The sequence below is a fragment of the Crocodylus siamensis genome, chromosome 4 (genome assembly GCF_052110815.1).
Source record: "Crocodylus siamensis isolate JL-2025a chromosome 4, ASM5211081v1, whole genome shotgun sequence".
NCBI classification, from domain to species: Eukaryota; Metazoa; Chordata; order Crocodylia; family Crocodylidae; genus Crocodylus; species Crocodylus siamensis.
The window spans coordinates 92,224,157-92,240,813 of NC_143398.1; the positions used below are offsets into that span (position 1 = coordinate 92,224,157).

The 16,657-nt window shown below is 41.0% G+C and overlaps 1 protein-coding gene across 1 annotated transcript in view; it reads right to left on the reverse strand.

Annotated features, from left to right (window-relative positions):
* Nucleotides 1-16,657, reverse strand: part of CFAP54 (cilia and flagella associated protein 54) — a 247,897-nt gene that overhangs the window by 135,760 nt on the left and 95,480 nt on the right. The window contains exons 28-32 of the mRNA XM_090042868.1: nt 14,649-14,798; nt 10,480-10,576; nt 5,004-5,093; nt 1,742-1,868; nt 81-192 (exon numbers count right to left, since the gene is read on the reverse strand). Coding sequence (XP_089898994.1) covers nt 81-192; nt 1,742-1,868; nt 5,004-5,093; nt 10,480-10,576; nt 14,649-14,798 — 576 coding nt within the window. The remainder of the gene's footprint in view (nt 1-80; nt 193-1,741; nt 1,869-5,003; nt 5,094-10,479; nt 10,577-14,648; nt 14,799-16,657) is intronic.

A 16,657-nucleotide genomic window follows, 5' to 3' on the forward strand; every position in this document is an offset into this window, starting at 1 on the left:
TTTATTATTGTTGGTTTTATTGTGCTTACATTGTTCCTATATAGTAAAGATATATAGCTGTTAATAAAAGTACAACTCACTTTTTGAAACTCCACTACTGCTGTAGTGTACCGTTTTGTATCTTCAGATACGCTGAGCCCATCTCCTTCCTTCCCCGAAGTTCCTTTGATACCAAGAAGTTGGCGATTCCTCCTAATAAACATGTATTAATAACAAAACTTGGTAAGATAACAATTAAAGTAGGTGGGAAAAGCTAAAGCCCATGCAGTTCTTACTAACATCAAAGACAGTTGAGGGTGTTCAGCATCTCAAAGGAGCCCATTATGCTTTCTTAAAGATAGTTATTCTTTATAAGTTTTTGTGGACGCTATCCTTATATAAAGATTTATAGATACCTGAATTAATCCAAACATAATTTATAATCTTCCATCTGAATTTAAGACCTAGGTTCTCATTAAATAAAGGGAGACTGAATGAGGCAAGGGCCCATGGAAAAAAATGTGTGATCATGAAATAATTTTTTTTTAAAAATGTACCATACTGCATACACACAACAGGACTGAATTAAGTCGCATATTTACCATATATATCAGCATTTTGAGTGCTTGATTTTGAAACCATATTAAATGTTCTTTAACATGGGTTTGTGCATGCAAATTAGCTATATCTGTAGATATAGACAGCCTTCTGGTAAGCCTTGGAATGTCATCCCATTATGTGAGGCCAAAAAGGCAAAAAAAACCAGTCAAATATAAAAATCTGTGAAGCAGCTTGGTGAAAAATACATACATGCAAATGAAACTCTTACCATACACTCATTGTAATTTCCTACTCTGGCAACTCAAAATAGTTCCTTTGCTGCACTACTCCTTTAAATTTGACCCTGCTTGACCAATAGCAGTGACCCATAGAAACCACTGGCTTATCACTATCACTGCTAAAAACATAATGGCTACATTGCTGGATATACCTGCTCAAACTGACACATTTTGGCAACTATCTGCGACAGAAGTGAGCTTTACTAGACACTATCAAAGTAGAAGAATTTTCATACATCCTCACAGTACAGAATAATTTCTGCAGCTACGTAGTCTTCCACACCTCATGGGCCTTTCCATATATACCCAAATTCAAGATGATTTGGAATGCAAGATGACCACCCCACCAACAATTAGACTCTCTATATAGGAAATTATACATTTATAATTATCCATTACTAGAATCTAATTAGCAGAATCATCCTAAATTCTTCCTTTCCAGTGCTGTGCTGGGAAAAGCTGTAGTGGGGGGTGAGAGACCAGACCGCCACCCCTCTGTCCCCACCCCCCTTGCCTGCCCCATGTCATGTGCCCATTTACCATCTGTCCCTTGGTGCCTATGCCTACTATCCCATCCCCTGTTCCCCCCATAGCCTTCTCTCCTACCCCCTGCTCCCCAACCCCTGCTCACACACCCTCCTTACCTTCTACTGCAGCTCTGCTCCTCTGGGGCATTCAGCAGCAGCATAGCCCCAGTCTGGCCCCAACCCAGCCCAGCAAAGGAGAAGTGGTGGCAGCTTCCAGCCAGGCCAGGTCAGGTCAGGGCTGGAGACCAGAGCCAAAGCAGAAGGCAAGACAGGGTGGGGGAGAAGAGAGGCAATCACAGGCACAGGGGCAGGCTGCAAGCTCGCCTACATGTACTCCACACTCCCCTCAGTCACATGTCCCCTCTCCCAGCATTCTGGCCCAGGGCAAAAACCTACCTTTTTAAGGAATCTTGCACATAGCCTGCCCACTCCAATACTCGCTGAAACTTCTCTTCATTCAGTGTTTGGTGTAAAACTTGAACAAAGAACTCTAGAAAACGAGGTTTCTTTTTGAATTTCAAAACTGCATTAAAGATAAAATAATACGTAGTTATTACACATTTGCATTAATACTACAGAAGGTAAGGCAGCTGACACCTAAGAGACAAAATAATTCAGAGGCATGAGCTTTCAACAGCAACAGCCTACTTCATCAGATACTATAAAGGGATCATCAACTCTATTCAAAGCATCTGGTAGGTTTTTGCCTTGCCGCACCTTCTGCATAACTTCAGATTAATACAGCTAACCACCTTTTTGTATCAATGTTTGACTTTTCTGAATTCAGGTCGGTTACTGAATTATTACAACTTATGAGATCTCCCATAATCAAATGCATATGATGAAGTACATTGAAAAAGAAAAGAAATATGCTGGTACTGAAAATGGAATGTTTAATAACATTCAATATATAATTCAGAAAATATTTTACTACCCAGTTATAGATTAGCGGTAGCAAACCCTCACTGGGGCCAGTTCAGTATCGATCACTCATGTGCCTCTATTTGTGTATAGCAGTGCCTAAAAATTAGGTGTTCAGTCCCAGGAGGGCAATCTAAATATACAAGTTCAGCCTCGTAGGTTCTTGGTACAGAAAATGGGCACATTTGAGCATCTCTGAACAGTCAATTCTCAAAACTGGAGGTTTCTAGAGGTAGCCAAGAAAAAATGCTATTATCTGAATTTCTACCTGTCTCTAGAACTTAGGCCCCATCCCTACTTCAGAGGTACTGCACAATTAACTGATTAATTGTGCAATTACCAGAAGACCAGCTACACCTGCGAAGTAGCTACGACAACAACAAAAAGCTCCAACCAGATGTCAAGTTAAACCTCAAAAATGTATCCTAACTTTATAGCTGGTTGCTTCCGAGCTTTACTTTGCACATGTAGCAGCATCTACCTTGCTGCTGAGGCCCTATCAGCTGATAGGGCTCCCAGCTGCAGGGGTGTCCCATGTCTAGTGAAAAACCCCTGAGCCCTAGGAATTGCAAAGTCACAATCCCAAGGGTTACGGTTTTCATGCATCCGGGGCTCCTGTGACTCCAGGGTGTGGGGAAACCCCTGGGGCCAAGAGATCGACACAGGGCAATCCCCATATCCCAGGGGTGTGGGAAACCCTTAGGACCAGAGGACTGTTGAGATTTTCCGGCCCAAGGGTGGCAGGATCTCCCCTGCAGTGATCCTTCTGCCCCAGGGGTTTTCATCAGCCCTAGGGGTTTCTTCACTGCACCCCTGAGGTGGGGAGACTGCTGGAGTGGCAATCCTCCAGCCCCAAGGGTTTTCCAGAGCAGGGAGATCACTGCAACAGGTGTTAACAATCATCTCCCCTTTTTAACGGTCATTCCACTAATCAAGTTAACCTATTTTAGGGCAATCTTGATGTCTTCTAGAACTTCTTATTTTATAGTTTCTGCTGCTCTGCCTCCCTACCCTGTGCCTGGGACACTCACATTAATTTTCACTGGCCAACTGGAACCAGCCTCCAAAATCTGGAATTGTCCCAGCCAAATCAGGATGTATGGTCACCCTGTGCAAAAGGCTCCTCACCCTTTCTTGAATCTACCACTTGGGATGTGTGTTGTGCCAAACAATGCTACTCTGGACTCCTTTAAGAGTCAACTGTATATTTATTTTGCTGGGATACTGTGACCCCAGCTGCCTTCCTGCCCCTGGGGCAGGGGGACTGGACTCTATGATCTTCTGAGGTCCCTTCCTACCCTAATGTCTATGAAATCTATTAAATGAAATAAATTAAAATAACTTTAAGAATGCCCAAATAATTTAGGTACTTAAATTCCACTTAAGTTTTGTTTAGGCACCTAAAGATCTAAACTGGATAAGGCCCTAAATGACTACAAGGCCTTTTGTGAACTTTTGTGAATTTAAATATAAATTTGAATTTTGTGAGTTAGTGAACAAGAGACAAATAAAACATTGATAAAGCAGTACAAATGCATATGTATTTATTGAATGAATAAATCATTTGAATGATTCCTGCAATGAGAACACTAGTAGTCTAGGGATCTACTTGCACAATTCCAGGTTTTCAATTCTGTTTTGTAAATTCTATATCGGTTTTCATTATCATTTGTCAGCAAGTTGTACATTGCTACCTGGAAATTAAAAGCCAAAGAAACTACTAGTCCTTATTTATGAAGTATTAATAATGCAATTAATTGTCAATTTATAGTTGTGCCATACTCAATTCTTTGAATTCTATTTCTTTAAGAATATAAAAGTAGCTTCAACCAGATTTTACAGCCTCAAATTTTAAATTTAAAATATAAATCAAACTTGCTCTTCATATTTAAAATTCTTGTTTTATTAAAAATGGCCTCTCTCACTTGGAAGTCATATTTTGCACTACCAAAAGGGCTCTCTAGAAGAAAAATTCAGAAAACTTATACACTCTAAATCAAAATATTCATATTCATGAGCTAATGAAAAAATATTTATATTTTTAGCTAAAGTCATAATTTGCTGCAAATATTTCATGGATTTCAAATACTAAGATATGAGGGACATTCAAAACTACTTTAGCTTCAAATAATAAACAGACAGAATGTGGGGGGGAAATCACATGCCCAAGAGCTTATTATGAAAACTGGAGAAATAGAAATGAAAAATAAAAATCAAAATCAAAAGTGATTGCTAAGGCTGCATGCAGACCTAGATGGACATTTGGTTCCCCAGAGACAATTAGCGGCTGTGCACCTTGTGCTGCCGCCAGTTGTCCCTGGGGGAATGTCTGTGCCACACATACTCTAGCACACAGCAAGTATCCCAGGTGGGGGAGGAGAGGGTGGGAGCAGCACTGGGCTGACCCCAGCAGCCTTACCTGGGATCCTGGGGGCCTTCTGGGGCTGCAGCCACATAGCTCCTGCCACGTGGAGCCTGGCCGACAGCAGAGTGTGGCTCTGGCTGGCCAGGCTCCAGCTTTGCATGCTACTACTGCGTGCTCCACTCTGCTTTTTTTTCCAGATGTTTTTTGTACCCCTGGTTGGGTTTTTTTTTTGTAGCACTGAGAACTGAATGTGTGGTATGTGGCACCGCAGATGTGCCTGCCATACTGCATATGGCACAGCCACACTAGTCTGGACACGGTCTAAGACTTTTAAAGAAATGAAGATTTTAGAATTAAATCCAGTTGTCCTACCTTCTTTATAGGCATTCTTTGTTGACCAACAAGAAATTATAGGATAGAGGAAAAAAGGATCTTCTTGTCCTGTGAGATCAGATCCGGTACCTAGATTGATGATCAAATCAAATCCAAAACCATCAGGACAGCAAGTAACAGAACTATATAAACTATTTCTTACTACTGAAGACTGTAAGACATCTTCTGTAAGCACATAATTTCTCACTATCAGAAGTGCTTTCAAAATGTAAGGTACCAAATATTTAAGAAAGACGATTGTTCTTTCCATCTAATTTGTTCAGGAAAAGAGAGAAACACATGTCCAGCTACAGATGAAAAAGGTTAAGAACCAAGTCCTAATAATCACTAAATCTTTCCCACAGCTTGTAGAAAATCTGCATGTCCTACCTTGGAGTGAAATGCAAATTCATGCAAGGAGATGCATAGCTCTCTTCTTCCCGCAATGTGCAGCCTAGTGTACCCTACAAGGCCAAATCTAATCTACCCTGATGTAGTTCTCCTATTTTAGCCAAAGGCAACCTTTCTAAATCCAGCCTGGAAAGAACATAGCTCTCCCCTATTCTTTCAGTAGGGCCCCCATACACAGCTGCATTGATATTCTAAAGCTAACTCTGAGGGAGATACCTATATGATATATTTCAGCCAAATAGCTTAATGATTAGGGCACTTATCCAGGAATGGGAAACCCAGATTATACGTCATCTTCTTTAAAACTACATCTTCCACTTCCTAAGAAATCATCCTAATCACCAGGACACAAGCTAGGAAGGGTCCAGAGAACCCTCCATCTCTTTTATTGGAGCTGGTCTACTCAGTAGCCAAGAGGGAAATGGTTATGCAGCCAAAAGGGAGTGTGGTTCTGTGGCCATGAATCCATTGATATGGATTCTGGCTCCTGCTCTTACTCTGTATTCCCAAGCTGTTTAAAAATGTTTCCTACTCATGGAAGCAACAGTTATGCTAGGTCACTGAGATCAGTAGTGGAATGGTCATATCAATGATCACAAGGCTAGGAGCCATGGCAACAATGTCTGTCTTATCCTAGAAAAGAAGGTGGAGTTATGGAAAAGCTCCAGCATTTTGCCTGCCATCCACCAGTGACTCTCTCTCTGTGTGTGTGTGTGTGTGTGTGTGTGTGTGTGTGTGTGTGTGTGTGTGTGTGTGTGTGTGTTAAAAAATATTTAAAAAGATTGAGGATTTTGGGTTTTTTTTAAAAAGGATACAGAGTAAGGCATAACCAATGGAGATAATCAAGAAAGCAATATGTAATTATTTCAACCACTTTTTTGTTATTAAAAAACACTCAGATTTGTTAGAGGCTAAATACATTAAAGGGCCAAAAAGGTCATATATAACAATCTTTTCATAGTAACAAAAAATAAATAAGACAGAACTAGGAATGTATGCAAAGAATAAAAGGAAAGAAATGGGAGTGCAAGGAAAGAAGAAAAGGAGCACAAAGAAAGAAGAAAAAGACATACATGTCTCAGGTGTTACACTACAAATCTCTTCCATGTATGACTATATACAGGGTCTTTAGTATTTCCTATTAATTCAATTAAGTTACTGTCTCTGTACTATGACTGCAAGCTCATTAAGCCCGTCAACACAGCACTGCATCTGATTCTCATTGTCTTAAAAATATCCATTCATCCCATAGAATAAAAGCTTTAAGTATTTCATTATGTTGACTGAAAACACCAACCCTCCTAATACGTTTGCCTACACTGTCCAAATGACTGAAGAAAATTAGTGCCCAGCACTGATGAGTGCTCTTTAAATATACTGCTTTGGTTATTATATTTTGTACCTATAGAAAAAGGGATAGAAAAGATTGCCTTTCGGTTTTTTTACCCCATTTGCTAAATTTGAGGAGATGAGCTTTGAATAAGCATTCAGGATCTAAAACTGGTTACATAAAATTTTAATTTGAGAAAATCATCAAGAAAGCCTGAATCATTCTTTGTGCTAACCTAGATGGTTTCCCAGGTTTCCAGTTAATCAGGCAAACTCTACTCTTCCTCATTTTCCTCTTAGACAGTCATTAATGGGATGCTACAAGTGTTGATCCACCCATAAGAATTTCTGAAAGTGGCTTTTGTCACTATATTTGTTAATAGCATGTTGTAGTGGTGAATATATTGTGCTAAAACACTTATCTATATTTGTTAAGATAGCTGTTATCCTGGCATCTAGTATCTGTTATTAATGCAGTCAACAAGGACTCTTCTAACACTTTGTATCATGTCCTTCATTCTAAGTAACCCTATCATGGATTTTTAAATGCTTTTTATATTCACCTTTTTTGATGAACTACAGAAAATTTTCAACTTTTTTTTCAGAAACACCCCCCCTAATTTTCTGACAAGCACAATATTTCAATACTAACCTAACAAATCAAGCATTTATGGCACATACCACGGCTGATGAAAATGCATTCTACTGTAACTGACTCATCCACTAATTTAATTTTCCAAGGAGTTTATATGGTACAGTATCTTTTGAAATGAACAATTTAATTTTCAATTAACTTACAAAACTCATTCAGATCTTGCAACTTGTTCTGCATGAGCACAGGCATTTACATCTACAGAACAAGTTACAGGATCAGGGTGTAGATGAGCTACATGTATTTAATTGGATCTCTCCACTTAACTTTTACATTTGCTACAGAGCTATTTTCATGCATGCTATATATTTGCTGCCACAGAAATGGAAGGGGAAGACCACTAACTAATGGTGAACCATCAGTACAGATTCTATACTTAAAGCTTGACTCAGATTTCCATTTCAAAACCTCTTAATCTTATCAAAATTTGGAAAACAAAAAAACATACACTTTTAGCCTGAAGATGTTCATGTTTCATCCACATTTTTTTTATTGATCTACCCATTTTTAAGTTGCATGGCACTGAAATGTTAATACATCTGTAACTCTTTCAAAAATACTTTAACTCTCTGGGGAACGTCCCTTCAGCACCACAAAGATTCCCAACTGCAATGATAGTAGCTTCTAAGCAGCCTAGGCAGAGCCAGCCTTAGAGGTAGGCACCTTGGTGCCACGGTCAGGGGGGCACCAAACACACACACACACACACACACACACACACACACACGTGTGTGTGCGTGGACAGCCAATGCTCAGAGCAGCACTCTCCCGCCACCCTGCCCTGCCCTGTCCCATACAGGAGGAGCAGTGCCCTGCCCAGCCTGCCCCCTGCCTCCAGCCACTGCTCAGGAAGAAACAGGCTGGGCACTTGTGGGCCAGATGGTGCCTGCTCTACTCTGCCTGCCTTGCTCCCACACAGCAGCAGCGGTGCCTGCCCACCTGCCTACTGACCTGGCATATGCTCCTCTCCCTGCTTGACTGTGCCCCACATCCCTGCCCACCTGCCTCTGCCTGCAGCAGCGCCACTGACTGGGGGAAAGGTACCAAAATACAAGTTCACCCAGAGCACCATTTTCCCATGGCCAACTCTGAGCCCAGACATTTACCAGTGATTTTAGCTGGTCTGCTGTCCAATCCTGCTCTGAACTAGTCCAACTTCTGAGTGACCACAGGCTGCAGGCCCTCCAGGCTGCATACTACAACAGCCTCCACCTCATTACACTGCTCCCTTCCCCCTTCCTCCCACTGAGCTGTGCGTTCCAGGTGCCCCCTGCACTGTGCTGCACTGCATAAGTGCTCCCTGGGGAAGAGGCAAGGCCAGGAAGCTGAAGTCAGAAGAGGGAGGAGGAGCCTGGATACCCCAGTAGCAACAGCCAGAATGGTAAGGGGATTGTCACTGCATGGGCCACAATTTAAATCCTCATGGCCTGGATGTGGCTGGGAGCAGTCAGTTGGACAGCCTTGTCTAGAACATGGCAGAAACATATCAGTTCTCACCTCTACTAACTAGCACCAGAGGAAAATCTTCAAGAGGAAAAAAGGTCACACGTTAGCAGCAGAACTTGGGGAAGGAAGTGTTTTAAAATGAACCATAGCCCAAGGATAACTAGGAAGAGCAAGAGAAGAGCCACCTGTGGCCCTACTGAATTCAAGGTCAGCCCTGGCAGGGGATTATTCTCCTTAGGAGTATAGTAGGCCTAGTACAGAGAAATTCTGCGTACTGAGCTTCTCAATTTTTTTGCACTTGAGTGGCGAGCAACTGTCAGATGATTTCTAGCCTCCCATCCCCAAAGAGGTTTTATGATCTGCAACTGAAAAGAGAAGGAAATGAAAATGTGACTTGTGTGTGCTTCCCTAGTTTCAGAGCCTCTCCAAAGAGGGGATTTTCCTACTCCAATACAGAGTAGTAGACTGCTTTCCCTATGCACTCATTTACCCTTTAAATAAAAAGAAAAAGCAGTAGGCACAGGAAATGTTTGATACACACAGAAAGGAATATTCAAATATGGCACAAACATACTTTCAATTCAAGCAACAGAAAGAGAGAAAATCCATACTTCATCTGATCCAGGATGTGAAGTAGCTATATGTTTCAGATGGTAACGACCAAACTTTCAATGATTCAAGTTTCTAATGAACTCTGAAAGATTGTATCTTTAAAATTTAATATCTGTGTTGCCTCAATCCACAAAATTTTCTGCGACAGTGTTTCTAAAAATAGTAGTTATAATGTCAAATGGGTAGTAAGATCATTTCAGAAGAGTAAGGAGCACTTGCTGGTTTTAAATTTCTAATAATCATACAGGCTTGGGGTCATAAATAAGTGTGGGCAAAATAAACCTGAGAACTGTTGTTAGACATACCTCTACATGTGCTCTTCTGCTCCTTCAAGAAATTAAGGGTCAGGAGAAACACAGTTCATTATATTCTCAAAACTAGATTGTACTGTAAATACCATGCAGAGAGTTAAAGGCAGCTACTCTTTTAAAGGGATGCCTTGAGATCTTGTGGGGTCCTACACAATATTTGTACGTTAGGAATGCAAATACGATTCACAAGCTAAACCTAAAGATTTCAAACACTAAGGAATCCATAGTGTTAAAAACATTCTGACCTGTCTTGCTAGTTCTTTGCAACAGAAGAATTGCTTTGTTGTTTTTTTGTTTGTTTGCTTGTTTTGGGGTTTTTTTACTATAGAAAAATCAGTGGAAAACCAAGTGCTGGCCTTTTCCGAGTGGTGCTGTGAGTCTATCTAAGGGTGCCTTGAACCTAAAAACCTTGAGAACCATTGGTTTAAGGATGCAGCATAGAATTCCACTGTAACCAATAGAGAGAATATTGAAACTTGTCTGAATGTTTTTTTAATGAGGAAACAGCTAGTATTGGTGGAAATGTTAAAGCAATGCCATGTGTTACTGGAAGGTAAATAAGACAACAGAAACCATGCGTTTTGTTGATTATGTCCCTTAATTTTCCTCTCAAACAGAAACAAACAACCCACAAGTACTATTTGGGAAAAGCATTCTTTGCAGCAAGCCATGAGAAATCATAGAAAAGACAGAAATATTTTGTTAAAATATCTACCAGGTTTTGTCAGTTTGAGAAGATTGGATTCCAGAGCAGTTAAGTTTTCAGTTGCCTTTTCAACTGCGGCAGCTTGTGATGTTTTCTTACAAGCACTCTAAGAATAACAAGTAATAAATGATTAGTATCTATTATTTATGGTTCATCCCTGGCAAAATGCCACTGAAGCCAACAAAATTACACAGAAGATGGATTTTTTTTCCACCTCAGCCTTAAGAACTAATTATGAAATAACATTATATGTAATTGTGATTTACAGGGCTTTACAAACTATGCAGTGAATTAGTTGAGCACAATAAAAATTTAACCAAAAGGAAAAACTAAAATAGTTTATGATCTTGTCAGAGTTGAAATCCCAGTCTGAGAGGCTGAATACATGGCAGCTTGTGCTACCTAAACTTGCTGCAGAAAAACAATCCTATAACAAAACATCACTGAATGGCTTGATAGAAACGAATTCCCCTGGGCTTCAAATTCTTCCTCACTGTCTGAGGACACATGCTCTAGAGAGTCTGTTGTGGTTCACTTGGGTGGTTTCCCTGTTGGAAGGAAACTGATCTGTATTTGTTTGGGAATTGAAAGGAACAAGGACAAATCTTCTACCCATCTGATAGGGTGGCACGCTGCTTATATTATATCTGTTCAGCAACTGGCTGGCTCCTCACGGTTTGCTGAAATGGCCTATTCTCATCTATAAGAAGCTTTTTTATAAGGCTAAGCGGGAAGTTTTAGGGGTGTTCCCCTCCCTGCCTCAAATCCACTTCAGAGCTCAGTAATGTAATGGTTTGGCACCTTAAGTTTCTTCCCTGGCTGAGTGACACTCAGCTGTCTAGAAAAGAACCCATTCCCATCTCCTTCCTGACAGCAAAGAGGTCACTAAATGACATATTCAAAGAGTCCCCAGTGTCCCCCAGAAAACAGCCATCTTTCAAGGAAAAAAAAACCCTGAAAAACTGATTTTTCACTGAAAATAGTTTTGCTGGAAGTTTGTGAACTATGCCGGGAAGATCCCAGGAGTGGGGACAGTAAAGCCAATGTAATCCTCCTCCTTCACGCAGCAACATGTAGATGGGAAAGATATGCTAGGAGCCAGAAATGCATTTGGGAACAACAGAAAAAAGCAACTGAAGCAGCAGGGCCACCTGGACTTCGACATCACCAGTGTTTGACCAGTTTGTACACCGATCACTCAAAATACTCATCTCCCTGCGCCGACTGGGTGCTTGCTTGTACTCCTTCCTGCTTCTTCTCCACTTCTTTATTTCTGTTTCATTCCACCCTGCTCTACATGCTCCCCTTCTTTCTCTCTCTTTTATATGTCTGTTACCTTATTTTTATTCTTTTCAGTTAATTTCCTCCCAAAAAGCCCACATACAATTTAAAATAAAGAGAAAAACAAAGAGCAAAATGTGGGAGAACTAACATGACATTTATATATCATCACATTGTTCATTCTGCTTCTGTGCTGCCTATAATATCTTCTGTATTTAAACTGTATGTTGTTCAGGGCTCGGACTTCAACTTGTTTATATTTGTACCAACCATAAAAGAAGTCTGATTTCTATTGGGATCCTGAGGCACTACTATAATACTATTGTTAATATTAATAGTATGCAGCTACAGATGAGGAATTATCCCTCAAATATCCCTGCACAGGCTAATTCAGGCAGAATTAACATTTAAATCACCAACTGCTGTTCTGTCCAATAGAAATATTTTCTGTAAGTAATAACTTCAAGTATGAAAATTCATGCCATCCTTTCAAATCTGCAGCACTGAACATGGGAGACAGCATCACTGGTGCAGGGGAAAAGTGCTGACAAGAGTTTCTTTGGACCAGGGGTTAGCAGCATACAGCCTACAGGGTCTGCCTGGAGCTGGGCAGCTGGAATCTGCATCCACATCATTGCCACTTCTCCTGCCGCCTGGCTACAGCCTGTTGCAGCTGCTAGCCAGTGGGGAACTAAGTCAGGACTGGGCAGCCTCCAGCTGCACCCATATTGCAGGGAAGGGGGTGGGGGCAGAAAAGAGACAAGAGAAATGGCAGTGGCAATGGTGTGGTCACAGTTCCCAGCTGCCCACTCCCAGTTCAGTTCCCCACCAGCTGGAAGCTATACCCATGTTGCAGCTGAGCAGCAGGGGGCAGAAAGAACCACTGGCAGTATCAATGCACTCCCAGCTGCCTGGCCTCAACCTAGATGCAGACAAACCCCTCACACTGATGACATGCTCCCAAAGCCACCTGGCCCAGGCCAGACTGGAATCAGGATTATTCCAGGCCCTGGCTCAAAAAGGTTGCCAGCTCCTGCTCCAGACTGTGGAGCAGCAGCAACAGGATGCAAAGCGTTTCTAGCTCTATATACTTGGGATACTTTCATTTTCTTGAACTCAGCAGTTATTTCAGTTTTTCATTTCCCTGTTCTCTGGATCATTCCTGAAGATGAAATGTGAAAGACAGTATACAGCTATGTCAATTGTTCAGGTAAAATGAATTTCAACTTTTGGTGGATAAAAGCGATACTCAGTGGATAGCCTCCCTGATGTGTTAAACTATATCCATAAATTATTTCAAGGGCCAAAGTCAAATTCTTCTCATAGACACCTCATTGCAAACCTAAAAATTAGGTGCTCTGCCCTAGGAGAATGCTCCGAAGAGATTTATGAACCTAGGATCCCTACACAGTGCTGAGAATTAGGTGCTTCCAAATGCTGATGCAGAGTGCCTAAATGCTGAGTAGGACGGTACCACAGTCAAATAATAGGAAATACTATAGGCAAAGGGAGAGAGGGGTCTGAATTACTGCTGCTCCTAAGGCATCTAACTCAGGGCCTCCCAGAGGACAGCTGTCAAGATCCCAAAAGAGAAACTTAAATAAGATGAAGCTCTAGCTCTAAAGAAACACTTTCCTCCTCCATTACTGAGTTGGGGCACTGGTAAGTCAGAAGTGCAAGTCATGGAGGCAAAGCGAGAACAAATAAGAGGGAGCCTGACTGCACAACCTGAACATTTTAAATCAAGTAGTTGGTTAAAAACATAACTCCAGCAACAAGGAAAAAGAATCCTAAATCTAGAGATCATACAAAGACATTATTAGGAAGAAGGTTTAAAACATACAAAAGGAAGTTCTTGTTCACACCATGTATGCAAGAACAACTTCTGAAACCCATTGCCACAAGATGCTGTAATTTAACCAGGTTCAAAAGAGAATGGGAGAAATTGATAGAGGATAGGTCCACCAATGGGTATTAAACATTACAGTTAAAGGGTACAACCATTATAGTTAAGGGTGCAAATTAGAACTTCCTAGGGCTCTGAATGCAGGAAGCTGTAAAGGAAGAGGGGAAGAGAACAGATAAGCCTAGGCAGCTATGTATAAAATATTCTTTCTGTAAGATACGGGGGACTGGACTAAATGGACCTGTGGTCTCACCTAGTATGGCTGTTATGTGCTTAACCCAGTATTACTCTCTCCCACTATCATACTTTCACCACTAGACAAATTTTCTCTTGTTTACTCTCCTCCTGGCATCATGAGTATGACAGCCTTAGCTGTCCAATGGCCCAGCTTCCACAGGAGAAGTGGAAGGTGCCTCATTTTATTGCCTAAAGCCATGCTTCTGGGAAGTGTCAGATGTCAGTTGGGCTCTCTCAAGCTGAGGAAGTCTTAAAACCCAAGTGTCTGACTACAAGGTTATTGTGTGAAAGGTTTGGGAGTGGCTGGGAATACCATGTTCAATGTTGTTGATATCAGTCAAGTGCTGGGAATGGATTATGGATACTGCATGACTCAGGAACGTTGACAGGTTTTAAATGTCTCTCATATTATCTGGATTGCAACACACGTAAGGTGGGATTTAGGTTCTTAAATGCCTGATTTGGACAGCTTTTGTACATTCCAGGGATCTAGGGAACTTTTAAAGGCAAAACGGAGGCACCTAATGAATCTACCTACCTAAAGTGTTTTGTAGGTGTTGAAGCAGAGTTGACTTGGAACACTTTTTACAACCTAGGTGGCTACATTCCACCTAAATCCCAATTAGGATCCTATGAGAACAATAAGGAATTGGTCTTAAAATTACTACAGCCCTATATACAGCTTTTCATATCAGAATTATTGTGATAGGGTGCTCTTATGTAGCATTATACTTATACAAAAGAAAGGGATTACCTCATCTTCTGCATCTGTGTCAATGCGCATTTCTTCACCATCTAGAACTCCAGAGTGATCACGGGAAGTTGTTTGTGAAGAATTCAACAACTTCTTCCCATAGTTAATAATAATTATTGCTAGTTCATATTCTTGCCATGAACGTAGCACCTGTTAAAAATCCATTCATTAAAATATTTGTACATAATATGTAACATTTAGACACTGTCCATCATTATTTATGACTATCAACATACATTAAAATTACAGGGTTAGTAACCAATTATTAAAATTCAGTATCTGTATATCTAATAATGAAGAAAAAGAGGTTACTTACCTGTGCAACAATTGACATTCTTCCAAATGTGTTGTCTACATATTCTATTTCTGGTACATATTTACCCTATTCACTGGAGATCGGAGCACTTAAGCCAACAGTATCCACTGGTAGCTCTTGCATCCTCCATCCCCTTGAAATCCCCAATCTGAGGGTATAAAGTGGGGAGCAGGTCTGCACAACCAGCTGACCCTCTGTTCCTTCTCCAGTACTATATCCATATATAAAAGACTCAGCAGTAATGGGGAAAGGAGGATGGGTCGTGGAACAGCACATTTCTAAGCACTATGGTTACTGTACTGGAAAGTTACTTCTTTTTCTTCCTGGAGTGGCTGTCTATATCTGATTCATGTTCCCAAACTATAGTCAATCAGTGAAGGAGGACACTGTGAGCCTAACTAAATGAAGACTGCCAACAGCTCTGCTAAAATGAGTTTCAGATTAAGATGCCTGCAGGATGGAATAATGTTGGTCGTATCAATTTCAAAGCACCTGCCTTACATACATCAGCTTTAAGGACAAATCTGAAGGAAGGTGCAAAAACTTCCAGTGCCTTGTGAAATATAACCTAATCTGTCTCAGGTATTCTAGATCAGCTAATTTATAACACTTCAGTAAAACCAACATCCACTTGGAAATTCTCTGAGCCCAGTCTGCCAAAGTTATCTAAAATATTTAAAATTGCTATACCATTGGATGAATGAGTTTTTAGGGAAAAGCAAAGAACTGCATTGAGTTTAGATCAGATTAGAATCTAGACAATGGGGCTAGGAGCAGTCACAGCAGGGCCAGTGGCTACAGTGGGGCAGCAGCAGGACAAGTGGCAATAGGCCAATCAATTATATACCATATCAAAAGCAGCATAAGCAGTTGTGCAACCAGCAGCAGGGCAAGCACAGCTCTCCCCTGCCACTGATAGCCATGCCTAATGGAACCCAGTGGCCCTCAATTCTGTGGCTAATTCTGGCCTCCACCTAACAATGCCCTGAGGTTTACTAGCCAGCAAGTACCCTAATGGTTTCAGTGGAATGGCTCCATGAGCAGATCTGGCCCATGGACTGGAGGAGGTTTGACATTCTTGGTTTGGATAAAAATCTGATACTGCTTTCAAGAAAAACACAGTATTCCTAAGTACACAGGAACTGCCATTCACTGGGTCAGACCATAGGTCCACCATGCCCAGTATCCTGTGTCACGCTGGTAGAGGGTGGATGCTAAAAAGGGAAAATGAACAGGGTATGAACAGGGATTTTCTACTGTTCCTCTCTCCCTTGCAGCCTCCACCATTTAAATTATAGGAAGTTTTAATTCAGAGGCTGTATCCTTAACTCCCATGCTCAATAGCTACTGATGCCCCTTTCCTTCAAAAATTTGTCTAAGCCTTTTTTAAATACAGCTAAACTATTAGGCTCCACAACGTCTACTGGCAACGTGTTCCACATTTTAATTACATGCCGTGTGAAAAATAACTTCCTTTTGTTAGTTTTAAACTTACCACTTACTAGTTTCACTGTGTGACCCTTAGTTCTTGTGAGGCATGGTAAATAATAAATCCCTATTTACTTTCTCTTCCCCTCTCAATCATCTCTTTTCTAAACTGAATAGACCTAGTCTCTTTAGTCTCTCCTTGCTGTCACCTGGCCATCTAAGACCAATGACTTAAAACGTTGTCTAGAATCTGGCAGAATCTTGT